At 62.1% G+C, this 27,064-nt stretch overlaps 2 protein-coding genes and 1 long non-coding RNA gene across 8 annotated transcripts; 2 read left to right on the forward strand and 1 right to left on the reverse strand.

The window, feature by feature from the left end:
* Nucleotides 1-357: 357 nt before the first annotated feature.
* Nucleotides 358-23,610, forward strand: RHBDF2 (rhomboid 5 homolog 2). Of its 3 annotated transcripts, none has more exons than XM_037064893.1 (20): nt 358-430; nt 13,482-13,646; nt 14,437-14,561; nt 14,910-15,102; nt 15,187-15,390; nt 16,447-16,575; nt 16,931-17,049; nt 17,206-17,400; nt 18,139-18,250; nt 18,434-18,508; nt 18,673-18,834; nt 19,074-19,183; nt 19,334-19,397; nt 19,479-19,573; nt 19,854-19,929; nt 20,050-20,150; nt 20,320-20,473; nt 20,967-21,390; nt 21,427-21,932; nt 23,599-23,610. In XM_037064893.1, the coding sequence occupies exons 2-18, from the start codon at nt 13,503-13,505 to the stop codon at nt 21,384-21,386; spliced, it is 2,478 nt and encodes an 825-aa protein (XP_036920788.1). In that variant the 5' UTR covers nt 358-430; nt 13,482-13,502; the 3' UTR covers nt 21,387-21,390; nt 21,427-21,932; nt 23,599-23,610. The 3 variants fall into 3 exon arrangements, with proteins under 3 accessions (XP_036920788.1, XP_036920797.1, XP_036920778.1); XM_037064883.1 differs by lacking the exon at nt 358-430 and adding an exon at nt 10,572-10,622; XM_037064902.1 differs by lacking the exons at nt 358-430; nt 21,427-21,932; nt 23,599-23,610 and adding an exon at nt 10,571-10,622 and having other exon boundaries at nt 20,967-21,418.
* Nucleotides 5,829-25,127, reverse strand: AANAT (aralkylamine N-acetyltransferase). 4 transcript variants are annotated; one of them, XM_037064928.1, is made up of 5 exons: nt 24,977-25,127; nt 24,051-24,287; nt 23,671-23,825; nt 23,002-23,317; nt 5,829-5,840 (listed from the first exon to the last, which is right to left on the reverse strand). In XM_037064928.1, the coding sequence occupies exons 2-4, from the start codon at nt 24,211-24,213 to the stop codon at nt 23,015-23,017; spliced, it is 621 nt and encodes a 206-aa protein (XP_036920823.1). In that variant the 5' UTR covers nt 24,214-24,287; nt 24,977-25,127; the 3' UTR covers nt 5,829-5,840; nt 23,002-23,014. The 4 variants fall into 4 exon arrangements, with proteins under 4 accessions (XP_036920823.1, XP_036920817.1, XP_036920833.1 ...); XM_037064922.1 differs by having other exon boundaries at nt 24,051-24,259; nt 24,977-25,021; XM_037064938.1 differs by lacking the exon at nt 24,977-25,127 and having other exon boundaries at nt 24,051-24,330.
* LOC119000121 (uncharacterized) lies at nt 6,109-23,066 on the forward strand. Its single transcript, XR_005069249.1, has 3 exons — nt 6,109-6,118; nt 12,349-12,354; nt 23,007-23,066. It is a non-coding gene; the product is annotated as an uncharacterized LOC119000121 (long non-coding RNA).
* Nucleotides 25,128-27,064: the final 1,937 nt, after the last annotated feature.

The following is a 27,064-nucleotide window of genomic DNA, read 5'->3' on the forward strand; positions in this document are numbered from 1 at the left end:
GAGGGGAACGGGAGGTGGCTGTTCCTGGAATGGGTTTTCCTGGGGGTGACGCGTTGATGGCACTTTATACCTAGACTATGCGCTCGTGCGATTACGAGGAGAAAACGGCACCAGGAAAACACCAGCCCCGGCGGAAAACAGGGCTCTGCCTGGGCAGGGCATGGCCCCCCCACTGGGCGGAGCGTGGTGAGGCTGTGCCAGCCCACGGAGCCACAGCGCGACCCGCAGGGCTGCTAGAGCCGACGGGAGCCCCGCCCCCAGGGGTCCGGCCCCGCCTCCAGAGATTCGCCCCGCCCCCAAGGGCCAGGCCCCGCCTTCGCCGCCCGCGCGCAGGTAGGGAAGAGGCGGGGCGTCCGGGTCCCGCCCCCAGGAGCCACAGCCCAGCTACGCTGCTCAGAGCTTCTTCCCGGGGACTTGGGGCCACAGGGAGGTGAGCATGGGCGACTGGTGGGGCCGACTCTTCGCCACAGGGCCTCAGATACCAGAACGCGGCGTCGCGCCCAAGCCCGCCCTGGGGCGGCGGCGCGAGGCTGGCAAGGGAGCCCGCCCTGCGGAGCCCTCTGGCCCCACGTGGGCGAGCCGGACGCCAGAGGTCGGGGCTAGACTCGGACGGCGTCCAGGCTCAGCTCAGACTAGACGCCTAAGGGGTCCCTGGGCCAGGGGTCACCCGATGCGGTGACAAGATGATTGGGCAGAAGTTTAAAGCCCGGGGAAGAAGAGAGGGGACTGCCGCAGGGCAGCACCGCTCAGCCCCGCCTTGGTCCCAGTAGGGCCTGGGATTCAGATCCTTCCCTCCCCTCTCTCTGGGCTTAGCAGCCCTTGCCAAGGTGGAAACAGGTGTGGGAGGCTGGACCGGAGCTCGGAAATTGGACACAGGCGTCTTGACTTATGGACTGAGGGCCTTGGAAAGGTTGGCCCCTCGTTTTTTGGATTAGATTAGAGGGATAGTCCCCTAAGGGGCATAGGCCCCTCACCCCAGGTCTCAGCGTCCGCCTAAGTGGGCTAAAGACTAAGGAAACAGACAGTAGGGTTGGAGTGGCTGAGAGCTTGACCCCACCCCTGGGCTGCCTGCTGTTTCCCAAATGGCTAGCTAGATTAGGACCCCTGTCTGTGGCATTTGCCGGTGAAATAATGACCCCAGCCTCTATGTTATGTTTCTGTCACTCTATAGGGAGGGCGCAGGGAGAAGTGACAAGTGAAGCTTGTGGCTCTTGACCAAGGGGGGTGATTTTATTGGTCAGAGGATATTTCTCGGCAAGGTCTGAACGTGCTCTGGTTGTCACAGCTCAGGGGAGGGGGGTGGTGTTGTTGCTACTTCACATCCGGTGGGCAGAGGCCAGGGATGCTGCTGAACACCCTCCAATGCATGGGACAACCCACACAGCAAAGAGTCACCACCTCAAAATGTCAGAAGGGCTGTGTCACAGCACCTGGTCCATCAAGAAACAGGCATTCCTCGTTTTATTGTGATTTGCTTCAATGCACTTCACAGATGTGTTTTTTCTTTTTTTGTTTTTTTAAATAAATGGAAGGCAAGACCCTCCACCAGTAAAAAAGATTATGACATGCTTTATTGCAGTATCCTAGACCCAAACGCACAATACCTCCAATGCATCCCTGTACTTCCTGACTTCCCCTCCCTGCCCCAGTTTCCTCAGGGGTTTGGAGAGGAACTAGGAACAAACCTAAATGAGATAAGAGGTAAGGAGGGTAAGGGCAGTTATTCCCCCAGCAAGAGACTGCCTTTGATGCCACAGGCTTGCCTCTTCCTGCTCAAACCATGGCCCCACAGGAAGTGGGTCTGGGGGCCTTGGGGAGGAGCTGAGACCGGGGGCAGGGGACAGTCCTGGGGTACTTCACCCCTTGGGCAGCCTCCTGCCCAGGAGCCCACATGTCCCCTGAGAATGAGCTCTGTCCTCGTAGATTTTCCCAGAGCTGGGTTGCTGATGCAGTCATGCTCTCCTGATGCCATGTGACCCGCTGGGATTTTCCCTTCTAAACTCACACCTAACCTCTCCAGTATTTACACTGGGACTCTCACACCCAAGGAATATAACAAGGTTTCTAATTCCTTGTGGCTCCCCAACTGCTCCCCTCCTGCGATAAAAGGTTCCAGTGTGGTCAGATCAGAGCCTGGGGCAGGACAGCGAGGTGCCCGCTTGCGTGCAGTGTTAGCTGAGCCACAGGGCAGGGGGAATCTGGTAGGGAGGACTCCGAATTGACAGAGCTGGACTCAAGGAATGTGCTCCTAGTTTGAGGGGGGTGAGGGCATGAGGGCAAGGTGCCAGGCCACCCCACACCACCTCCCTCCTTCCCCATTCCTGGCAGTATCCAGTGCCCCTTGTCACGTTCACTTCTGGACACTGGAACCCTGGCGGGGCAAGAAGGCAGGTGGCTGTTTCTGGTTTGACCATTGTATTTTGTGTGCTTGGTTTTTTGTCTTTTAACTTTACTTTTGTAAAGATTTTATTTATTTACTTTTAGAGAGAGGAAGGGAGGAAGAAAGAGAGGGAGAGAAACATCAACGTGTGGTTGCCTCTTGCACACCCCCTACCTGGGACCTGGCCCGCAACCCAAGCATGTGCCCTGACTGGGAATTGAACCAGCAGCCCTTAGGTTCCCAGGCTGGCGCTCAGTCCAATGAGCCACACCAGCCAGGGCTGTTTTTGTCTTTTAACTTTAAAAGGCTGGAGTGAGGCTCCCATGTTTTCAGTTAAACAAGAAGCCACAGTGGTGGCCCCCATTGGCGCTGTGCCTCTTGGAACACAAGGCAGCACCAGGCTTGCGTGGAGCTGCTCTGGAAGTAAGTGGCAGGGCCCAGTGTAGAACCTGGGCCACCCTTTCCCAGGTCCAGCCCTAAATCCTTGTGCCACCTGCCCATGAACCGACTACCACTGCCCGTGACCACTACCTGGCTCGCTCATATCTGAGCTGCCTACACCTGGCGTGTCTCACACGCCCCTCTAACAGGGGAGGTAAATCACACCCCAAATGCATTGCAGAGGCCCTGGGGGCCTGAGTCTCGCTCTGGGCCAGAGCCCTGGGCACTGCCATGGCCTCGGCGCAGGGTTCCTGCCCACCTGCTGTGTAAGCTCTGCCCCAGACCAGACCCCAGCCGAGAGCAGAAGTCAGGTGGGGTGTGTCTGTGCATGCCCCAACCCGCTCACATCCTAGTGACTGGGTGCTTCCCCTGGGGTCTGGGTGCGTGCGGGGAGTGAGGTGGCCCTAGCACCCCACCCTACTGTGCAATGTCAGGGGAGATGTGCTCTCCCGCTGCCTCTACCCCGGCATGTCCTTATGGGTCCCTGTGCCACCCACTTTGGAGGAGGCCTCGTTATTGCCCTGGCCACCGGCGGGGATTTCCAGGGTGAGCTCACACACCGGCTCCCAGTTTCCTACCCTGCTGAGCCAGGCCGGGGGAGGGGTGGTGGAGACAGCAGCACCCTCCCAGAGTGCAGGCTGACCTGGCCTGGTGACCAGGGCAGGGAGGCTGCCAGGAGAGGCAGCTCCCAGGACACTAGCCAGGAGGCGGTGTCCTCCAGGCTGCCCATAGAGTTCCCGTCCCCTCCCTGGGGCCGCTGGATGGGCAGGGAAAGAAATTCAGAGAACCACCATGTCCCCATGCCCTCGCTCGGGAGACTTATCCAGGGACCAGCCCAGATACTGGTCATCAGGGATTCCAAAGCTGCCGGAAGGGAGGGTGCTCTGGGCCCCCCTAGGAAAGTGGTGGGAGCTCGGTGGGCCGGCCTGGGGAGCTGGCCTGGAGGGTGGGGGGAAGCGGTGGGAAGGGGCACAACATGCAGGGCCTAGAGGCCAGCGGCATAACCGTCTAGAAGAGCAGTCAGTAGGATGGGGGTCACTTAAATAGTCTGTGCCTCAGTTTCCCCCACTGCGCAGTGAGTAACAGCAGTGTGGGAGGGAGGGTTGCTGTGAGCCCTCCAGCAGGGGGTTCTCGGAGAGCCTTGGGCCGGTGCCCAGCCATCCTGGGAACATGGTGAGGGGGCTGTCAGGATAGTGGTGTCTCGGCACCGCGGCAGTTGGGGGCGTGTGTGTGTCCTTGGTACAGTCTGGGGATGCCAAGCCCGCACCTCTTGGTGGGTCAGGGGGAGGGCTGCAGTGCCCTGAATGCTGAGGAAACTGAGGCTGAGTCTCAGCCTGGGAGCCAAGACTGGCGTGAACTGCCACCCCCGCCTGGGGTTTTCCTGTACCCCGACGAGTGTCAGAGGGGTGTGTGTGCCGGCCTGGTGGCAGGGGTGTCAGGGAGGCGATGGCCTTCCTCTCTGGCCCTGGGGCCCAGTGTAGGGCACGCGCCCAGAACCTTGGTGTTCTCCTCTGCTTCCTGCATGTGGCCCTGGAGTCTGGGCCACGAGCACCCTTAGGTGGTCCTGCGTCCGACGCCCAGCAACAAGCACCTTCTTCCTGTCCAGATGGCTCTCCCCAGGCCAGTGTGGCCCCAGGAGGCCAGGGAGAGAAGGTGGGGGGTCTGCTGGAGCAGAGTTGGAACCAAAGTTCATTATCAGCCAAGGCAGACGGTGAGATAAGGACAGAGATGTGAGACGGGAAAGCCTTTTGATGAACTGAGAGGTGCCGCCTGCGGTGGGTGGTGCGGGTTCTGCTTGAGGGTGTGGGCAGGGCTCTCGAAGCAAAGGCCCAAGCTCCCCCCACTGGACAGGCCGGACCTGGGCTGCTCTCAGATTCACGACTCCAGGTCTGCTCTGCGGCCACTTTGTCTCATCAGTTGAGGGTGACAGGAGGTTGCCGGATGTGGGCCCCACCACCTCCTCACTATGGAGTCTTGGACAGGTGACTTAAGGGAAGGGAGGGAGAAAGAGAGGGAGAGAAACACGGATCGGTTGCCTCTTGCACACCCCAACTGTGAGTGTGGCTGCTGTAACCCAGGCATGTGCCCAGTCTGGGGATCGAACTGGCAACCTCTCGGTTTGCCAGGCGATGGATGCCCAACCCCCTGAGCCACACCAGCCAGAGCGATGAGTAGGCAGCTTTGTAAGCCCCCTGGTGGGAGTGGCCTAGATGGGGTGCCCTAGTGCCTTGGAGCCCTGGCAGCCCAGGGGTCGGGGCCAGCCTCTTCCGAGGAGTGGAACCGGCAAGCCCCAGGGCTGAGTTCTGGAAAGTCAGGTTTATTAGCTCTTTAATGACTGTTTACTAGCTGAAAAGTGTTTGCCTGGCATGTTGCCTCCCTGCTGAGGGCCACCCAGCACCCTCTCTGAGTTTGTGGCCGACCAGGATCCAGGGCAGCTCAGGGCCAGGCTTCTGACAGGAAGGCCTGGGTCAGGGGCTCACCTGTCTATAAAAGACTTTGTCCCTCAGCCGTGTGGGTCTCCGGGGAGAGTGCCAGCTGATGGTAACAAGGGCGCCAAGATTTCAGACCCCTGGGAGGCTACTCAGCATTTTAGGCATAAACAAAGTGAGGTTCAGAGATGCCAAGTGGCTTGTCCAAGATCACGCAGCATTGAGGGCTGAGCCTAAGACCGTTTCCCCAGTTGGACGGTGTATTCGCTAGAGCCAGGCTGTCCCATCTTTCCCCCACCCACTGAGCATGTACAGGCCTCTGCCAGTTACAAGGACCAGTGCAAACCCAAGCCCTGGCGCCCCGGGATCCCGAGAGAGGCATCCATGAGTGTTGAGTTCCGAGTCCAGTGTGTGGGGCCCAGTAGGCCGTGTGCCCCTCTCCAGGAACCCTCCTGTTCCCTGGTGTTGGCCCCAAAAGACCAGGCCCTTCCCCTTCCCAGCAGTGCTGGCGGGTGGGGGGTGGGGGTGGGGGCAGCAGGTCTCGGGTAGAACATGCCACCGCTGGAGGGAGGCCCCGGCCCGCGGGCCCCCTTCTGCCTGATGCCCCGACCTGTGGTTGCCTCCAGGCTCTGGGAGGCGCTGCTGGCCCCGGTGCCGAAGGGCACTGCCCCAGGCCTCTGGCCAGGCACCCGCATCCCTGCTCAGCAGCTGACCCACTTGTCCGTGTTGACCAGCAGCTTCTAGGGTCCCAGAGGGGCGCCTGGAGGGCATCCTTGTGGGCAGGGCCCAGCGCTGTGTCCAACTAGAGACACCTGGGAATACTGTTGCTTCCTGTGGTGCCCGCCCCGTGTAAGGGAGCCCGCGGGGGGTGCCACAAGGGGGGTGCCACGTGACCTCGGGGTCCGAACTGCTCTAAGAGCACGGCAGCCCCCCACGCTCACTCTGCTCTCAGCAGCACGCCGGAGCCCAGCACTCACTTTCCGGCCTGTGGTTGGCCCTGCCACCCAAGCCACTCTCACTGGGTCACGGGGAGCCCGGGGCCTGGGGTCTGATGGGACAAGCCGGTGGGTCCCCAAGGTCCCAAACCTGCCCCTCCAGTTCTCTCTCTCTTGAACTGAATTTAAGCAAAGTCCGTAAAGTGGGCAGGGAAACTAGGGGGCTCTCTGGGCAGGGTGTCGGTGGTGAGGGGGGCCTCTCCCTGTGGAGTGTAGGGGACGCAAACCGCAGGTGCCTCCATTTTTCCTCTCTGTGGGGGGCAGTGGGGCAGGAGACCCTGTCCCTATGTGGGGGGGCTCCCTTTGTGTTCAGCTTGTGCCTGCAGACCGGCACCTCTGGGGATGTGGGTGCCGGCCAGGAGAGAGGGGCACAGGGAGTCCCTTTCTTCCCGTGCCCGCTCTGACTTTGGTAATTGGGTTTCAGCCTCCAGCTGGGACTTTGCTACCTTCCCTCTGTCTTCCCAAGCCCTGTCCCTGGGCCCTCAGCCAGCCTTCTTTGAACTTCTCCTGTCGCCAGCCACGCCCTCTTGCCAGGGCAGGGAGGTGTGCAGGGGCGGGAGCCCCCCCCCCCTTCAGGTTAGGAGAAGCAGGGGTTTTGCAGGGGCTGCGCGGCGGGGAGGGCCCGGCTTCCTCTTCGCCGCTTTCTAAAAACGACTGGTTCCCAGAAGGGCTGTGGGAGGGAAAATCGAGTTTCAGTTTCTGTGGCAGGGAAGTAGGGAGACTTGCCACTTCCTCGCCCCCTCCCCTGTCATCCTGTGAGTCAGCAGGGGACCAGCGGGCAGCCCAGCACCCCTGCCCTTGGCCCTGCCCACTTGCTCATAGCTGGGAGCCAGGGCCAGTTGGAAGGGGACTTCTGCATCCCTGCTGGAGGTCCCCTAGCTTCCTGGTCACACCTTGTGGTGAAAAAGATCTGCCTTCTCTTGGGAGGGCCGACCACCCCCTCGGGTCCCCGTTTGTGGTCACAGACACTCTGGGCCCTCCTGTCCGTTGCCCACTTCTGTCTGGGAGCTGCTGCTGGCTCCTAAAGTCCTCAGGGTGTGGGGGTTCTGGAGACCGGCCCCTTCAGCCAGGCCAGGGAGTCTTCCGGAACCCGCTAGTGTGTGTTGGGGGGGCCGGCAGGTAGAATGAGAGGGAGGGCACTGGAGCCAGTCTCCTTGGTGCTGGTGGAACTGGGGGCAGGCCGGGGGGCTGAGGGGCCTCCTCCGGCACCCTTGCTGGAGGCACAGTGGTGCCATCGGGGACTTCCCCGGGGCAGGCTTCCCAGCCGCTCTGAGTTGGGACCCTGCTCACCTGGCAGTGCCCAGCCCCACCCTTCGCGGCGGAACCAGCTTCCCCCACTGCACCAGCAGGTTCCCAGCCTGCAGCCCTGTCTCAGGGCTGGGCCATCACTCGCTGGCCTCAGGCTCCTGGGCATGAGGGCAGCCGGGGTGCAGACTGGGTGGAGTGGGGCGTTTTGGCCCGCAGTACCTTGGGGTGATTTGAATGCTGCATTTCATTTTTTCAGTGGGTCTGCCCCACCCCGACCCCTGCTGGACCCGGGCCCCCCCCTCAGGCCTGCCCTCTACCCAGGCCCCCTGGGAGCCTCCTAACTACCCTGGGGCCGAGGCCCTTTTTGGGGGAGGCCCCACCGAGGCGGGGGTCCAGCTGAGGTGGGCCAGGCCCTCAGACTCCTCCCCGACCCCATTCATGGGCTGGGCACTGCGGCCTGCCGGGGGTCCCCCCGAGCAGCGGACGTGACTGCGGGCCGGAAGGAAGCCTGGTCCCAGGATGTCATAACTTCCTGCAGTGAGCAGGCACTTCTGGGTCACAGGAGATAAGTGCCGGGGAGGCACTCCCGAGGCCCCAGCCCTTTTCCTGCCTGGTCTCGGCAGCCTGGGCTCCTCCCTGCCCTACTGTGCAGGCATCCAGAGTGGGTGTGAGCACCCCAGCGCTGACACCCATTCCTCACCCTCCCTCCCGGAGCCCAAAGGGGGGGTGCGGGGCTCCTTGTGCACAGAGTGGTCTCCGGCAGCCTGTCCTCCCTGCCCCACCTCCATGGACAGGGGCTGGGGGAAAGTGGTGTTTTTATACCAGATGTCCAGGCTTCCTGGGTGTTGAGGCTGGGCCGCCACCTTCTCCAACTCCCTCGCTTAACAGAGCGGAGACATGTAGGGAGGGGGCTTCTGGGCCGGGGCTCGCACTGCCCTATGGAGATGGGGAAAGTGGCTCCCCTGGGTACCATACCCTCCCCAGATTAGGTGGCCCTGCCCCTGCTCTCTAGGGCCAGGGTTGCCCAGTCCTTCAGCCTGCACTGATGCCAGCACCACAGTGGGTCCTGAGTCGGGGTCCCAGCGGGGGTGAGATGGCCTTGGGATGGGTGGGCTGCTGGGACAGCAGGAGGTTCATCGGGGACCCACCCTGGGACAGCGTCCTCCAAACTCAGCCCTGGTCACAGAGCCTGGGTGGAACAGGCACCACTTTGCGGGCCTTCCGGAGGAGGCCGCCTCTGGGGCTGGTTGCAGAATTGGGGGGTGAGAGTGTCAGCCCTGGGTACACATGGACTGACCACCCATGCGTGCCCACATTCCCACCTGCCTTCCCTTCAGTGAGCTGTGAATGGGGTTGTGGGGACACGTACATGTGGGCTCATCTCCTGCAGGATGCTACGAGAGAGCAGGTGAGAAAGTGGTTGATTCTGTCTGGTGGCAACAGGGAAGGCTTCCTGGAAGAGGTGGTATTTTTTCCTTAGAGCAGCTAGCAGCCAAGGTGGAGCTGGGCACGCCCAGTGCAGGGCCTCAGATAAGGGAAGGTGTGTCTGTTGGGGTGTGGGGACAGGTTTTGAAAAGCAAGGGGTGCCGACTCACAGGGGGTGTGGTCAGCTCTCAGTTCCAGAAGGATCCTGCCTGTTTGGCAACCTTACTGGAGCTTGGGCCCGGCAACCCCACGCTCACCCCCAGCCTCCGTTCCTGGGGCCAGTTTCCCAGGACAGTGCTCCACCAATGCCCTCTCTCTGTACCCTGGTCCCAGAGGAGGCCACTCGGGGGAGGTTTCTGTGCAGGGGCCCCAGACGAGGCTGTTGTCTTGGAGCTGTCCCTAGAGTGGACTCAGAGTGCCACCATCACAGGGCTCCCAGGGCTCTGAGGAGCTGCCTGCCCAGTGCCCCAGGCCCTCTGCTTGAGTCTGTTGGCCTAGTGAGGCAGGAAGCGCCCGAGGCCCCAATTTTGCCTCACCTGCTCTCCAGGGCCACTCCACACCCTGGAGTCAGTTCCTCTCACCTGTAGTCAGAGGACTTAGGCAGGTAAAAGCCCTGATCCAACATGTAAAGCAAAAGGGGTGCTGCCCTATGGACTCGGGGGCCCAGACCCACCCCCCAGCCTCTGGTTCACCCCGTGGCAGTTTCTCGGGCACCTCTAGGTGTCCAGGCCTGTGAAGAACAGTTTGCAAACAGCTCGGACACTGACCATGTTTCCCCGGGGGTAGGACTCTGCTCAGTCCCCTGATAGGGGACTGTCCAGCCGTGAGTGTACCCCAGGTTTAGGGAGGGTGAGGAGCAGCCGTTTCCCAAGGAGACCTCAGTCCTTGGTGCTAGAGGCCCGGTGCTGGGCCTCCAGGCCCTTCCTGGCTGTGTGGTCTTGGGCACGTTCCTTAGTGCCTCCGAGCCTCCTCCATTCCCCACCCACAAAAGGGAGACACGATAAAATCCGTCCTGCAGGGTGTTGAGGACCAGGTTGCACAGGAAGGGCCTGCAAGGCCTGGTGCACCTCAGGACCTGACCCCGCCCCCAGCACCCCTCGGGGATCTGTTCCTCCCTTCTAAACTCCAGGTGGCTTTCATCTCAATAACTTACTCAATGAACTAAAACAGCAGAGGCAGTGCATCTGAACGCTGCCTTAGGTATTGGCGTGTTCACACTGAAACGAAGTCTTAGAAGACGGCCAACAGTTCCGGGGTCTTTGAAGTTAAATGTTTCTAGTGAAGTGCTGTTGAAACCAAAAAGACCCTCTTGATTTTGGGTTCCCAGCCCGGAGTGGGGGTTTGTAGGTCAGGGTTAGAGCTCACCACCACCAGGGACCCTTACTGTGGGGAGGAGGGACATACCTCCTTTAACCCCTCAGCCTTGGGACAGGGCAGGGCAGGGGGGTGCCTGGAGCCACGGTGATCCTCACTTTCCGGGTGAGGGGGCTGAGGTCCTGACGCACCCCTTGAACCTGCCCTTTTGTGCAGGCTTGTGGGCTGTGAGCCCAAGGGAGCCGCCTGTCCTTCTTCCCATCTGTCCCTGCACACGCCCGCCTCTCCGCACAGCAGAAGCTTGGTGCACTCTGTGAGGAGAGGACCGGAACATGCTCTAGAGACCTGTGGCAGGCCTAGGAAGCTGCGAGCTGCACCCCGACACTGAAGGTAGGAAGCTGGCGGCCGGGAGCCTGGGCCCATGGCACCGGCTACTGAGGGTCAACAACTGTGGGCCAGCACTCTTCGCACAGTGGTGGCGGCCGTGAATACAAGGCGGCTGCTTCAGGCAGTTACGGAGGGCTTCTTGGAGGAGGTGGCTGGCACTCAAGCTGGGACTGGAATGATGAAAAGGAGCCGCTCACTGTGTTGTGTGATGGTCTGATCTGGGGGTGGAGGAACCAGCATATCAGAGGCCTGACATTTATGGAGTTTTGGGGTTGTTTTTTTTTTTTCACTTTTTCGAAAGAGTTTATTTATTTATTTCTTAGAGGGGAAGGGAGGAAGAGAGAAAGAGAAATATCATTGTGTGGTTGCCTCTTGCACGTCCCATACTGTAGACCTGGCCAGCAACCCAGGCATGTGCCTGGGAACCAAACTGGTGACCCTGTGGTTCACAGGCCGGCGTCCAATCCACTGAGCCGCACCAGCCAGGCCTTGAGACAGTTTATGGACAGCGTTACTGAGATGGGATTCACACGAAGTTCATCCCTTTGAAAGAATGTGCCATCCAGTGGGTTTGGGTACGTCGCTGGTGGATGGGACCATCGGCATAGTCAGCTCCGGGCCATTTTCATCCCCTCAGAATGTAACCCACATCCTCCCCACTGCCCTGAGCCTGGGCTCATCTTCCTGTCTCTAGATGGGCCTCTGGGGCTTTTCTCTGGAGGGACTCCTGTAGCTTGTGGTCTCCGTGTGGCTCTGTCACTGGGCACTCCACTCCTGCTAGTGCCTCAGCACTGGTCCAGAGTGGGGCGGCCTCGAGTTTCCTGTGCACATGTGGGCCGTGTCCCCCTTTGGGCCCGACGGAGGCACCACCGCGGACGTTCCCGAACAGGCTCCGTGAGGACGCGCTGCCTGTGTGTCTGTCACGTCCACTCGTTCAATGCTCAGGAGGCAGGAGGTTACTCCCCCCGTTGGGGTGAGGATGTGGTGGCCGAGGTCAAGTGCAGGCCCGTGTGTGGGGCAGGCCCCAGCCACAAGTGCCAGTCTGTGCTTTTGACCTTGCCCCGCAACACCTCCTGCAGAGCTGGGCAGGCCAGAGCTAGTGAGGGGCCCCCAGATGGGTGAGCAAGGAGGAGACAGAGCCACGCAGGGCCCTGAGCTCCCAGTGAGAGTCTGGACTTGATTTTAGGTGAGAACAGGAAATCCTGGGACCGTGTGAGCAGGGAGTGACATGGCGTGATTTGTGCTTTAAAAAGGCGATTTTGGCCGCTGAGTGGAGAATGGTCATGGGGTAGGGGCCCAGGGGCAGCAGGTCGATGAGTCTGGAGGCCGCTGTGGCCCTTCAGGTGACAGAAGAGGGTGGCTCTGGTGGGTGCTGGGTAGAGGTGGAGAACACGGACAGATTTGGAACGCACGTGGCCGCTGCGTTGCCCTGTCGTCCCACACCTTGGCTCCATGTCCCTTGGCCGGGCAGCTCCTGTGTGACTCTACCCCCAGCCTGTGCACACCCAGGGTCGGCACCCTCCTCGGAAGGTGGCAGTGGAGCCCCTGGCTTTGCCTGAGGCCAGGAGGGACCAAAGCTGCCCCAGGAGCCTTGGGAGGTTGGATTAGGAAAAGCTAAGGATTTGAGTGAGAAAGAGGTCGCGGGGCAGAGCGAGCGATGAAGAGACGAGCACAGAGTAGGCAGAGGGCGCTGATTCCGGTGGAATCAAAGGGGGAGTGGGGAGTGGAGCCTGGGGTGAATTTGCCCAGGTAGGGGTAAGTGACTACCCCCTCTCGGCAGGGCCACTGGGCAAGGTCGTTGAAAATACTGTCCGCTTCCAGGACTCGGTCCTGCGGTCACACTCGGACAAGCGCACAACGCGGGCAGGGGTCCGGTTCCCTGTGCTCGAGGGTCTGACGTGCCGGACTCAGCCCAAGGGGCGGCCACCCTGCGGCCCGGTCACTCAGCGCAATCGTCACCGGGCATGAGGGGGTGGATCTGCCTGCGCCTGTGGGCGGGGAGGTGTGCACGCCGGAGAAGAGGTGTGCGTGTGTGTGAAGCAGGTCCCCGGGTCCCGTCCCAGGTGCAGAGGAGCATCTGGAAGGACGGGCACGCAGCTCCTTCCCCGGGAACCGGTGGCCAGGAGTTCACGGTCTGCTTCCTATGGTCTTCGGCATCTTCTTTCTTTCTTTCAATGAACATGCACCCTATTTCTCCGCCTCCTTATTTTCCCCCTCAAAAGTTTGGGTGAAAAAGTGCGCCTGATACCACTTTTACATTAAGACAGAATGTTTTTCCTCCACGAAAAGGAAAAAAGCGCTGGACACATGGCAGTTTCGGTTCCTTTTGAAAAGGGAACCGGGCGGCCACGAGCAGCAGGGACAGGTGGCTCTCCAGTTTGGGCTGCCACTTCCTCCCTCCTGGCCTGGGACTGCTCTGAGAGCCAAGCAGTGTGGGGGCAGGGAGATGTGAGTGGCCCGGTGCGCCAGCTTGCTCCCTGGCCTCCTTGTCCTCCCCTGAGCCCTGCCACGGGGACAAAGGCCGGGCTCGGCCACCTGGCAGCCAAGTCCCTGCAGCCCCATCCTTTGTCCCCCTGCCCCTCTCTGGGTGTGCTCCCCTGTCTGAGCTGAGACCAGAAATGGACTGAGGTGGGGAGGTGGGGACAGACACAGACCTTGCCGTACCCGGATTCAGTCTCTGCCACGCGGTTTAGGGTCTGGAGTTAGGTTAGAAACAACTTCTGGCCCTGGCTGGTGTGGCTCAGTGGATTGAGCACCGGCCTGCAGACCCAAAGGTTGCCGGTTCGATTCCCAGTCAGGGCACATGCGTCCCCACGTGCTGTCCAGGTCTCAACACATCTGTGCCCCCTGTATCTTTTCCAGCCGTCCCACCCCCTGCCCACCATGGCTTCTGCAGACAGGAACGGCGAGAGCGTCTCCTCTGTGCCCAGCAGCCGCCTGCAGAGCCGGAAGCCGCCCAACCTGTCCATCACCATCCCGCCGCCCGAGGCCCCAGCCCCTGATGAGCAGACCAGCATGCTGCCCCTGGTAAGGGCTGGCCTGGGGGCTGTGCCCCGCCACAGGTGACAGATGTGCCCACGTCACATGTCTCAGGCAGTTTCACTTCCTGGCGGAGGCCCCTTCCACCCAAGCACAGCTGCCTATGTGGCCCCCAACTCAGGCCTGACCCCTCCCTCCAGGCCCCGAACATCACACACAAGGGAGCTGGCGCTCTGTCTTGTGGGGGTCCAGGAGAAAAGGGAAAGCTTCTCCTGAGGACAGGCTTGTCAGTCCCACTTGGGACCTGGCTGCTTTCAGGTCCTCACCCCGGCTCCTCCGAGGGGCGTGGGCTGTCTGGGACTTGGGTGTGGGGGCCCGTGTGTCTCCAGCATCGGCAGCCTGACCTCCCAGGGCCTGCTCCTCTGAGAATGGAAATGAAGCAACGTGTCTGACAGGCTGGACTGTCAGTCCATAAAGAGCTCATTGAAAACAGGCTCGAAACAGCGTGGGCTCCTGCGCAGCCTGCTACATAAAGGGGCCTGTGTCTGTGCCGCCCGCTCACCCCGGGGGCTCTTGCCCATGCAGAGAAACAGGCCAGGACGCCACGGCGTGACAGGGGTGCAGCGAACAAGGAGTGGGGAGACGCGTGCTAGGGCTTTCTGAAAAACACGAGAAAATGGTGATCTTACATTCAAAATCAAAGCAACTTGGAGTGCAGATGGGGTTTGAGGACTGTCCTCGGGTTTTCACGTCGAGAGCCAGAGAAGGCCCGGTCCGGGACCTGGGCTCCGTGGAGTGGCTGGGCCTGTGCACACCCACCCCCTGCTTCCTCCCGCAGCGGTCCAGGAACCCAGCCTACTTGAAGAGTGTCAGCCTCCAGGAGCCCCGGGGTCGATGGCAGGAGGGCTCGGAGAAGCGGCCCGGCTTCCGCCGCCAGGCCTCCCTGTCTCAGAGCATCCGAAAGTGAGCATGTGCCTGCCCCTCCCAGCCACCCCCTGGCAGGTTCACAGGGTGTGGCCCTGGGTAGAAGGTGTAGGTGGATGTTAAGGAGCAGCCCCTCCCTGCAGAGGTGAACGTGTTGGGGGAGGGGGTGTGGAGGCCCGGAGATATGGGTCCGGCCTAGAGTCACAGGTGGACTGGGAGGGGGGTTCCAGTAGCAGAGAGCAGGGACCATTGCTGTACAGAGTGGCTCCCAGGGGCTGTCCCCGCCCGGCTTCTCGAGTTCCGCACTTTATCTGGCCGTTGGGCGCCACACCAGGGGCCTGCACGAAAGCTGAGCTGTGCATGCGCCCCCCGCTGCCTCTGTCACAGGGGCGCTGCACAGTGGTTCGGGGTCAGCGGCGACGGGGAGCCGGAGCGGCATTGGCAACGCAGAAGCCTGCACCACTGCAGCCTGCGCTATGGCCGCCTCAAGCCCTCCTGCCAGCGTGAGCTGGAGCTCCCCAGCCAGGACACGCCTTCCTTCCAGGGCACTGAGTCTCCAAAGCCCTGCAAGATGCCCAAGGTGGGCTGCCTCGGATCTGGAGGGGGTGGCAGGTGACAGTGCCCGGGGGCTGTCGGCTCTGCTCACCTCCTCCCTCCCTTCTAGATCGTGGACCCACTGGCCCGAGGCCGGGCATTCCGCCACCCCGATGAGGTGGACCGGCCCCACGCCCCACACCCACCGCTGACACCGGGGGTCTTGTCCCTCACCTCCTTCACCAGCGTCCGCTCTGGTTACTCCCACCTGCCCCGCAGGAAGAGGGTCTCTGTGGCCCACATGAGCCTCCAAGCGGCCTCCGCCCTCCTCAAGGTGAGGCCTCTCCCTCCCTCTCCCCAGACCATCGTCTGTGCTCCAGGCCTGGGACCCAGGGCAGAGAAAGGGGCCCACGTCCCAGCCTCGGTTCCCCCTGGCTCCCCTGCCGTCTCCCTGGTCTGGGAGACAGTTTGCCCTGAGGCAGAGGCTGGGGAAGACCCCCACCGACACCGGGGATCTTGTCCCTCACCACTCATCACCCAGGTTCGCCGGGCAGGGGGCTGCGGGCTGAGATGGGCCAGTGTCACTGCCCTGGAAGGGCCCCTGACCCAGGTGAGGGTGGACATCACCATTCAGTGTGATAAGTACAGGGCCTCTCCAGAGGGGGTCCTGCCCCAATCCCGCCCAGGCGAGGGGCTGATGTCAGAGAAGTCACCTTAGCTGAGCCCAGAAAAGGGAAGAAAGAAGGGGACAGCATTCTCAGTAGAGGGGACAGCCTGTGCAAAGGCCTGGAGCCTTGGTCCAGCAGCTGAGGTGTTTGGAGTGTCGTCCAATGTACCATGGCTGCGGGTTCGGTCCCAGGCCAGGGCACGTGCAGGGGCCAACCAGTGGGTGTATGCATGGTAGAACAGTGAGTCAGTGTTTCTCTCTCTCTCCCTCCCCCTCCCTCTTTAAGATCAATAGTTTTTAAAAATTAGAAAAGGCCTGGAGGTAGGAGGGGGCGTGGCAGGTGGCTCCGCCTGGTGTTACTTACAGCAGCAGAAGGAGATGGGCTGAGAAAGGTGGACAGGGGCCTAGTGTGCCATGCCAGGCCAGGATTGGGGGGGACAGCCCGAGTCTCAAGAACAGGGGGCAGAATGAGTGGTCAGGTGCCCCCTGCCCAGCCACAGAGGTCAGGGGCTTGTCAGGGAGAACACAGCAGCAAACCGTGGTGGAGAAGGGATGATGCGGTCAGGGCCGTGGAGAAGCTGGTGCCTTGTTTCTGGCCTTCCCTGCCCTGGGCAGAGTCCCACCTCCCAGGGCACCATCCCCAGGAGGGTGGGCTGGATGATTCCTTTGGTGTTGGGGGGGCCTGACCTGGGCCTGATGCCCGTGCCTCTGCTCCGGGCACAGGGGCGCTCAGTGCTGGATGCCGCCGGACAGCGGTGCCGGGTGGTCAAACGCAGCTTCGCCTACCCCAGCTTCCTGGAGGAGGATGCGGTCGATGGGGCGGACACATTTGACTCCTTGTTCTTTAGTAAGGCAAGCATGGGGTGTGGGCCCTCGGGGCAGAGGGGCAGGGTGGCCTGGGAGTGAGGACAGGTGGCCTGCTGTGACCGTTCCCTGCCGGGAGCCCCTGAGATCCAAAGGCCCATTGGTGGAATGGGATGTGCCACCTTGTGAGCTCCTTTGGGCAGAGTGGGGGGGACCTGGGGGTGAGGCAGGATGCCAGCCAGGAAAGTCCCACGGGGCCGACACCCGAACCTTGCGCTTCCCTCCCAAAGCAGCTGCCTGCCCTGCCTTCTCCTGCCCTTGAATTGCGCCGCGGGGGGCAGTACCTGGGCAGTGACTCCTCACACCGCCTCTCTCTGTGTCCCCCACTCCTCCACCACCCCAGGAAGAAATGAGCTCCATGCCCGACGATGTGTTTGAGTCTCCCCCGCTCTCTGCCAGATGCTTCCGGGGGGTCCCCCGCTCCGCCTCACCTGTCTCCCCTGGCGGGGTGCAGGTCTCTCTGTGAGTTCTGGGCAACCCCACCTGCAGGAGGTGGAAGGTGGCGTGGCCAGGAAAGGGCTCCCCAGAGCCCATTGACCCTGCGGGGGCCCCCAGACCATAGGTCCCTCCTGGGTTGTGTGAGGCGGGCATCGGGCTGAGAGCCACCATCGCCGGCAGGAAGGAGCAGGGCCACGCTCCCGTGCCCGCAGCCAAGCGCGGCAAGCGCATCGCCTCCAAGGTGAAGCACTTTGCCTTCGACCGGCAGAAGCGGCATTATGGCCTGGGCGTGGTGGGCAACTGGCTGAACCGCAGCTACCGCCGCAGCATCAGCAGCACGGTGCAGCGGCAGCTGGAGAGCTTTGACAGCCACCGGTGAGTGAGCGGGGCGCTCTCCCGGCGCCCCCCCCCCACCTCTTCTCCACCCTCCTCGCTTTGGGGCTCCCAGCCAGCAGTCCGTCTGCAAGCATTCGCTGAGTGCCAGGTCACAGGCCCGGCAACAGAGCCCCGACAGACCAGGGCAGGGAGGGCCGGGTGGGTCAGACGGACAGTTAGCAGCTGTGACCATGATGAGTGAGGAGACTGTCGGGGGGAAGACACGTGCAAAGGCCTTGGAGGAAGCCAGAGAATTGGGGAGGGGCAGTTCTCACAGAGTGGACGCTTGGCAGGGACCCAATAGACGTTGTATCCTAAGTTACAAAAAATTAAGTAATAACGTGTGGCGGGTGTCCTGCGGAGGGGGACAGAGAGTGGGAGTGAACAGCTGTGGGGTGGGGGGTGGTGCCTGCAGGGTGAGCATCAGTTAGTTGGCTGGAGAGAAATGGGAAGAGTATCGCTGACAAAGGAAGCCGTGTGTGCAAAGGCCCTGGGGCTGCAAGGAACCGTTGGAGGAGAGGAAGGGGGCTGGGGGACAGGGTGGGCACAGCAGGGCCTGCAACCCGCAGGAGGGGCCAACGTTAGACTCGATCCCAAGGGCAGTGGGAAGCCATCCAACCGTCTCAAGCCTGGGAGAGAGGCACGTAGAGGTGCCTTCGGAAGTCACTGTTGAGGGACCAGTGGCAGGGAGCAGGTGTACGTCGAGGGTCGGGGTGCTGACGCAGGCCCCTGCCGCAGGCCCTACTTCACCTATTGGCTGACGTTCGTCCACGTCATCATCACACTGCTGGTGATCTGCACGTACGGCATCGCGCCGGTGGGCTTCGCCCAGCACATCACCACCCAGCTGGTGAGTCAGGTTGCGGCAGCAGGGCGCCACCTCAGAGGCCTCGGCCCCCCAGGAGGCCTCAGCAGCGTGGGCCTCCCACAGCAGTGGCCTGGCCCAGGTGGGAGGGTGTGCCGGGCTCTCCTGGGGACCCGACCCTGGGACAGAACCCCTGACCCCTCCTCCTGTCCTTCCCACTTCGCACAGGTGCTCAGGAACAAAGGTGTGTACGAGAGCGTGAAGTACCTCCAGCAGGAGAACTTCTGGATTGGCCCCAGCTCGGTGAGGGCCGGGGGAGGCAGGGGAGGATCCCAGCAGGGGGACCTGGGCCCTGTCTCCCCCACTGGGCAGGGAGGGGGTCAGCTCGCCTGGTAGCGCTCTCCTCGGGGGAGACTCAGGAGAGCAGTCAGTCTGGGTCCAAGCTCACTTCCCGCCCCGTACCCCAGATCGACTTGATCCACCTGGGAGCCAAGTTCTCGCCCTGCATCCGAAAGGATGAGCAGATCAAGCAGCTGGTGTTGCGGGAGCGAGACCTGGAGCGGGACTCGGGCTGCTGCGTCCAGAATGACAACTCGGGCTGCATCCAGACTCAGCGGAAGGACTGCTCGGTGGGGCTCCATGCCCTGGCGGCTCGGCCCGGCCTCGGGGGCGGGTCCCCACGCAGGGAGGGTGCTGACCTCCCCAGCCCGGGCAAGTGACAGTTGGGTCTCCTGGTTCCGGGTCTGAGAGATGGGCCCGGGCTCTAGGAAACCAGGGAAGAGCCCTCATCCTGGGGGGCCCCCCCTCCTCAACTGCTTCAGTGGGTGTGGCCCTGTCCTGGCATGACCAGCCTGCCTCCATCCTCCAGGAAACTTTGGCTACTTTTGTCAAGTGGCAAGATGACACAGGGCCCCCCATGGACAAGTCCGACCTGGGCCTGAAGCGGACGTCAGGGGCCGTGTGCCAGCAGGACCCCAGGTACAGTCCCAGGGTGGCCCTCGGCCGGGCCGCTTGGAAGATGGGGCTCGGGATAGTGTTGTCTGTGCCTCCCACGGGGGCATCGGGGTGGGTGCGGCAGACTAGGGGTACCACGGCCCCTCATTTTGGCCCCTCCACCTCTGCCCCCAGAACCTGTGAGGAGCCGGCCTCCAGCGGTCCCCACATCTGGCCTGATGACATTACCAAGTGGCCAGTGAGTATCCAGGCAGAGGGTGGTCTGGGAAGGGGGGCGGGGGTCCTGCCACACAGGCCCACCCGTGTCGGCCCCCCACAGATCTGCACGGAGCAGGCCAAGAGCAACCGCTCGGGTTTCCTGCATATGGACTGCCAGGTCAAGGGCCGCCCCTGCTGCATCGGCACCAAGGGCAGGTGAGCGGGGGGCCCTCCGCCCAGAGCTGCACCCCCCGCCCCCGCGCCTGCGCCAACCGCCATCCTCCCTTGTCCACCCTGGGGCCACCTGCAGTGGGGGCAGGACCAAGGGGTGCTTTGGTCTGGGGTTCTACCTCTGGTCCCTACCACAGGAGCCTGGGTCTCCAAGGAGGGGCCCCGCCTTCCCACTGGTGATGCTGGCTGTGGCCAGGAGGCGCTGGCTCTGGAGAGGTGGGCAGGGGTGCGTGCTCAGGGTCCTGACACACGCCCTGTCCCCCAGCTGCGAGATCACCACTCGGGAGTACTGCGAATTCATGCACGGCTATTTCCACGAAGAGGCGACGCTCTGCTCCCAGGTGAGGTGGGGCGTGGAGACTACTGGAACTGGCCTCACCGGCGCCCTCCCACGCCCCATATCAGGGAGCTCACCCGGCCAGGTCCCAGGCACCGACTGACCTCCATGCCCTTGCCCGCAGGTGCACTGCCTGGATGAGGTGTGTGGGCTGCTGCCCTTTCTTAACCCCGAGGTCCCAGACCAGTTCTACAGGCTCTGGCTGTCTCTGTTCCTCCACGCCGGGTAAGGCTCCTCAGTGGCAGCCACCCACCTGGACCCCCAGCAGAGGGTTCCCTGCACTGGGGCGCAGCTGGCACCGCCCCCGGGGCCCCACTGTTCCTAGAGCGCCTCACGGACTGGTGGCTGTGGGCGGCCGTGGGGGAGGCTGACGCCAGCGTGTGCCCCACCCTAGCCTGGTGCACTGCGTCGTGTCTGTGGTCTTCCAAATGACCATCCTGCGGGACCTGGAGAAGCTGGCCGGCTGGCACCGCATCTCCATCATCTTCATCCTCAGTGGCATCACCGGCAACCTGGCCAGTGCCATCTTCCTCCCCTACCGGGCAGAGGTAGGGGCTCGCAGGGTACAAGGGTGGGGGGGGGGCGGCTCCAGTGCTCCCCCCCCCGCCCACCNGGGTGGGGGGGGGGCGGCTCCAGTGCTCCCCACCCTGCCCACCCAGAGTCTGCCCAGGAGCACGGCCCCTGCCAGCCCGGCTCAGTGGCTGTCCGACCACTAAGCTGGAGGCTTATTGGCCAATCCTTTAATCCTGAGTGTGGGGAAGCAAGTCCCAGAGTCATGCTCCGATGGCAGCTCTGGAGAGGCCTTTCTGGACGCTGTCCCTCCGTGTCCCTTTTCTCTGCCTCGTTTCTCCATGGCCACATCGCCACCCGCCACCATGTCACGTAGGTTGAGTCATAGGAAATTGCCAGAGTGTGACCATGCTGGAGGCCCTGGAGTGTCAGGTTTTGATCTGTTTGCCCTTTCGTTGCCCTGCTGGACATCCGGCCCCGGTGCCCTGGCCTGGCCCCTGCAAGTGACGGCGTCCCTCCCGCCCTGCCCAGGTGGGCCCAGCAGGGTCCCAGTTCGGCCTCCTCGCCTGCCTCTTCGTGGAGCTCTTCCAGAGCTGGCAGCTGCTGGAGCGGCCCTGGAAGGCCTTCCTGAACCTGGCGGCCATCGTGCTCTTCCTGTTCGTGTGCGGCCTGCTGCCCTGGATCGACAACATCGCCCACATCTTCGGCTTCCTCAGCGGCCTGCTGCTGGCCTTTGCCTTCCTGCCCTACATCACCTTCGGCACCAGCGACAAGTACCGCAAGCGCGCCCTCATCCTGGTGTCCCTGCTGGTCTTCGCCGGCCTCTTCGCCTCGCTGGTCATCTGGCTGTACGTCTACCCCATCCACTGGCCCTGGATCGAGTACCTCACCTGCTTCCCCTTCACCAGCCGCTTCTGCGAGAAATACGAGCTGGACCAGGTGCTGCACTGACCACCGGCCCGGGCAGGGCCGGGCGAGGCCACCGCGGCCACCGCCCACAGCACCGCCGAGGACGCAGGCTGCCTGGGACGGGCTGCCCCACGCACACTCCAGCTGCCCATCTGTGGACACGGGGCCTGGGCCCTGTCCCCGGTCCAGAGACAGTCACCAGGGTGGGCTCCCTGGGGGACTGAGGTCCCCTCCTCGTGAGCCCCTGGCCCTGGCTGGGGAGCACTCCGAGCACCCACCTCAGAAGCTCAGGGCTCGGTCGACGTACCCTGCTGTCAGGACCACCTCCTGGGGGTGGGTTTCTTTCTTCCCAGGGTCCTCAGGATGCTTCCCCCTCGCTCCTCAGCCTCTGCCTCCTCCCACTGTTACCATGTATGTGGGCCCTTACTGGGGACGTGGCCGGGGGGCACCCCACCAGGTTCCCCTCCCCCCGTTTCTCCTCCCCTCTCTGCCCAACAAGCCAGTCATCAGTGGCCTGCTAGGTCTGCCCGTAAGGTGACCAGACGCTGTGAGAGGCACGTTGGCTGTGGTCTGGGGCAGAGGAGCGCTGTTGGCTGGTTTGTAGCCAGCTTTGTAGCCTGGGGAGGCTGTGCCCTGCCCCCACCCCACCCAGACAGTGTTCTGCTTCTCGGGGCGGCTCAGGCCACAGCCGGCCCCATAGCCTTTGCCTCACTGACCCCAGGTTGGGGGGGCTGCTGAGCCACCCCAAGGACCCACTCCCGGGGACGGCCAAAGGCTCAGTCAGGCCCGTTTTATACTGATTTATATTGCGGCCCTAATTTTTAAAAGGAACGCTCACTTTGCATGGATGACGTCTCAAATGTATTAAAAGGTATTCTTTAGGAAATGTCATCTTTTGATCTGAGGACTCAGGAAGGATGAAAACTGGAACCTGATCTGGGGGGTTGGGGGCGGCTCAGCCAGGAGGCACGTGGGACAGTGGAAATCTCGTGGGACTTCTGGGAATTCGGTTGGAACGGAACCCAGGTTGGGGTCCCATGGAGGGCCTCAGGGGGTCCCTTGACGGGTTGGAGTTAAATTCCTAGCCCTCTGGCATCCCCCAGCCCCACCTGCTTGCCAGGGCAGTGGGAGGGCAGGCCGCCCTGGCCCACTCCCTTCATTGGACCACTGTCTCCCCCACCCCCTTTCCCCACTCACGGCAGCCGCCAGGAGACTTCGGGCACGGCCATTTATCCCCGTGGGCAGAGGACCCAGGGTGCCCGGGCGGGGGGAGGCAGCCCCTGCGCTTTCCCACTGCCAGCTAACCACTGCCCCACTGCAGGGCTGAGCCTGAGAAGGGCCATCCCTGGGACTGGGGAGAGTAAGGGCCCCCGAGCCCGGGCTCCTGCGAAGAGGAGGTCAGGACCGAGGACTGAAGCCTGCCTGCCTGCCTGCCTGCCTGGAAGGTCCTCCCCAGCTCTGGAGCTGGGCAGCTGAAGCAGCATGGCAGGGCACCACCCACGTCGGGCGCAGCTGGAGTGCGGGAGGTCTGGAGGGTCCCCGGGGGACAAACTGCAGGACACACCACTTGGAGAACCTGCCACATTCTCTTTATTTTCCCCCTCCCTCCGGCTGGAAATCACAGCCTCCCCTCAAGCTCAGCCCAGCCGGGAGGGACGGGAGCAGCCGGCTCAGCAGCTGTTCCTCCTAGAGGCAGCCTGGCCCTGCAGGGAGCACTGGAGCTCCGTGAAGGTCAGCGGGCCCACAGTGACCGCACAGGGACCCACGGGGCTGAAGCCAAATCTCTGGTAGAAGGGCACCAGGGGGTCCTCGCACATGAGTACAACCCGGCGCACGGTCGGCTGGCTGCCCAGGTGGCCCAGGTAGCGCCACAGCAGGACGGAGCCCTTGCCCTCCTGCCGGAAGTTGTGGTGCACGGCCAGCACATGCAGGTGGGCCGTGTGGCCCCCGGGCCTGTGCAGCGTCAGTGACTCCTGGGGGCAAGGGAGACACTCGAGTCCATCATCTCTGCTGATACCTGCCCCGCCCCCAGGGCCCAAGAGCAGGTGTCCCCTGAGTGCTTGCCAGTCAGGGCGCCTTCCCACCCAAGGAGAGCCCCAGTTTGGGTTTACACCCCCAGCCTCATGGCACCCCTTCCTGAGGGCTCTCGCTCTGAAAGAGGACTCGTGGCCTGTGTTCACGTTTCTGGCTTGGAGGAAGCAACCCCAGTCCTTGGCTCCTCTCCCCTCCCCTCCTCTGGCTGGCTCTGAGGTAGGGGAGGGGCTCTCCTCCAGAGGCTGTCCAAGGGCTGGGTGGGCAGCCCTGCCCTGCCCTGCCCTGTCCTCACCTGTGTGAGCCTCTCCTCATCCCAGAGCGAGCCAATGATGAAGGCCACAAGGCGGCCCTCCTGGAACCAGCCCAGGGAGAGCTCCGGACACAGGGTCAGGAAGTGCTGGATCTCGTGCAGATACAGGGGGCACATCCCGGAGACGGAGATAAAGGCTGCGGCAGGGAACGCAGGCAGGCGGCTGGGCCTCTGTGCCCCAGGCCTGCCCCGCAGCCCACCCCACAGCCCTTCCGCAGGGGATTCAGGGCCAAGTGCACACACGGAAACATATGCATAGTCTGATACTCTAGGGTCCCGGGGACAAGGACAGGAGGGGCAGGGGTTTTCTGGCCGCAGGGCAGCTGCAGTATCAGGGCACCCGGACTCTGTGGGCTGCTCACCTTCCCGTTCAATCTCAAAGGCGCTGGTAGCATCCTGAGGGGTGAGGCAGCGAAACTCACTGGCTGGGAGAGTGTGGCGCCGCTGGCAGCTTGGGGGCTCTGGCCCCCTGGGCGGCAGGCTCGGGGCCACGGGCGTCAGCCAGTGGATGCTCTGCTTGGACATCTTTGCCGCTGGTGCCACCTTTGGGTGCCCTGGCTCAGGAACCGGTCTCTGCAGTGGAGAAGGGCGCCCAGCTCCTGACAGGGAGCAGCAAAGGGTCTCACCTCTTTTGTGGCTGAACCTGGGGAGGGGCCGGCCCCAAAGCAGGTGGGCACGTTCCCTAGTGCCTGCCCCCCACCCTGGGACCGTTTTTGGCACTGTAAACACTGGTGTTCTCTCCCCCACTTTCCCACTCAGCAGCCCCTCCAAACCTCCGGACTCCAGGCTCACTGCCCTCCAGTAGGGGGCGTGGGCGAGGCCTGGAGACCAGGGAGGAGGGGCGGTGAGTCCCCACCGATCACGTCTAATGCAACTGTGGGTTGGCTGGGGTGGATGGTCTTACCTCCCCAGAGGAGACTTTGCAGCCTTTTGGGTACGAGGTGGTATGACTGAGAGCTGTCCGAGCAGCCTCAGCCCTCAGCCCTAGAGACAAGCCACTTGATCAAAGTGGGTCCTCAGGGATCCCCACATTTACCCACATGGCCTCCAACTTTGCCATTCACACACAGGTTAGGGTGAGGAGCGGAGGGGGGCCCTGGGGGTGTGGGGAGGAGCCCGCACAGACCTGCAGATGTACAGTCCCTAGCAGAGGCCAGCCCCCCTTAAAAAGCGCCATGGCTTCCACATTTGCCCTCCCTCCTCCCCCTTTTCTCCCTCCATCTCCAAGCCCCAAGCTGGGTATTTCTATTCCTGGACGCTGGGAGCCAGGGTACGGGGTCCCTGTTACCAGGACAAAGGTCCCCACGTCCCCACCAGTCAATCACTCCGGGCGCAGGTACAGGCGCAGGTGCAGGAAGCAGGCAAATCGGAGACACCCAGGCACACTGCTGTCGCAGCAGGTATGGCCCGGCCTCCTGTGCTCGCAGTTGGACAACTGCCCCAGCCCCACCTTCGAATCGTAGCAGGCTGGGGCACACCAGCAGGGCCCTGTCCCTGGGGTCTGAAGGTCAAGTGTCACCGTCACCGTGGCACACTGGACAGGGAGGGGATTACAGAGGAGGGCCCAGGGCTTAGGGAGGATCAGGGGACTAACTGATTCCTGCTGTCACCCACAGGGACAAGTGTGCATCCTCTGGCCCCTGGAGGCCTGGGCATGCCCCCCCCCCCCAGGGTCCTTCCAGCCTGGGCTCCCAAGGAGGCTGCTATTTATAGCTCTAGCTCTGTGCTCAGCCCCAGAAAACAGTCTCCTCTCATCTGTGTGACCCCATCAACCCCTCTTTACAGAGGAGAAGACGAGCTCAGGTTCGGCAGCCCCAGTGGAATGCCCAGGGCTGCCCCCCTGTTGCACAGGGTTTCCGCCTGAGCCGCCCAGCCCGGGGACATCCCAAATGGCCTGTTCACATCTTCCTGGCCCTGCTGCTGGCCACCAGACAGTGTCCCCAAGTCGGGGTCTTCCAGAGCAGAAGGAGGAAGCCCTAAGTCCGGCTCTAGGACAGGCAGGTGGAGCTGACGGGCCAGGAGAGGCAGACGGGCTTACTGTGCAGACATGTAAGTCCGTCTTGGACTTCCACCAAGATGGAGGTGTAGGTGGAAACTGTGCCTTCTCCCACAGCCCAGTTTGAATACAACAAAGGTTTGGAGAACAAAGACACACCAGAAGACCAGAAAAATGGAATTATACGGAAGTCCCACAACTACAAACCGTTCAACCAGGACGGTAAGAGGGGCAGAGCCAGCAGCGGAGCAGCGTCGGGCAGGACAGATCCCCTGACCCAGGCGAGCAGGCAGCGGGGAACCAATCGGGGTGCGGGGCAGACTGACCCCAGTTGCACATTCGCACACAGTGAGACGGACCACGCAGGCCCCAGGGGGCGAGGGCTAACGGCGGTGGCATACTCACGTGCAGTGGGACAAAACGAGTGGGCCTGGTGACGGTGGTGGCCGTGGCACCGGTGGGTGGGACACAATTGTTCCTCTTTGACCCCGCCCCCACATACAGCGTCACAACCCAGCGACTGAGTTGCCCTGCTCTGGTGAACACCTAGGGCTCCGATCCTGCTACGGAACAGGCTCGAACAGCCCAAAAGATGGCGCAACAAGAACTCAAAGTCCCAGAGCCGATAACTCTCAGCGACCGAGAAATTGCCAGCCTCTCAGAAGCACAATTCAAGACACTGTCTATCAGGATGCTCCCAGAACTGGTTGATTATAGTCACAAATTAGAGGAATATATGAAGGCTAAACTAATTGAAATGAAGGGAGATGTCCAGGAAACCAATAGTGATGGAAAGGAAACTGGGACTCAAATCAATGGAGTGGACCAGAAGGAAGAACGAAACATCCGACCAGAAAGGAATGAAGAAATGAGAAATCAAAAAAATGAAGAGAGGCTTAGGAACCTCCAGGACATCTTTAAACGTTCCAACATCCGGATTATAGGGGTACCAGAAGGGGGAAAGAAACAGCCACGAGTGGAAAACGTATTTGAACAAATAATAAAGGAGAACTTCCCCAGTCAGGCAAAGGAAATAGACTTCCAGGAAATCCAGGAAGCTCAGAGAGTCCCAAAGAAGTTGGACCCAAGAAGGAACACACCAAGGCACATCATAATTACATTAGCCAAGACTAAAATGAAGGAGAGAATCCTAGAAGCAGCAAGGGATAAGGGGACAGTCACCTACAAAGGAGTACCCATCAGACTGTCAGCGGATTTCTCAAAAGAGACCTTACAGGCAAGAAGGGGCTGGAAAGAAGTATTCCAAGTCATGAAATCCAAAGACCTACAGCCAAGATTGCTTTATCCAGCAAAACTTTCATTTAGAATGGAAGGACAGATAAAGTGCTTCTCAGATAAGGTCAAGTTCAAGGAGTTCAT

Source organism: Sturnira hondurensis, unplaced genomic scaffold (genome assembly GCF_014824575.4).
Source record: "Sturnira hondurensis isolate 20B ecotype Veracruz unplaced genomic scaffold, ASM1482457v3 Scaffold0001221, whole genome shotgun sequence".
Lineage (NCBI taxonomy): Eukaryota > Metazoa > Chordata > Mammalia > Chiroptera > Phyllostomidae > Sturnira > Sturnira hondurensis.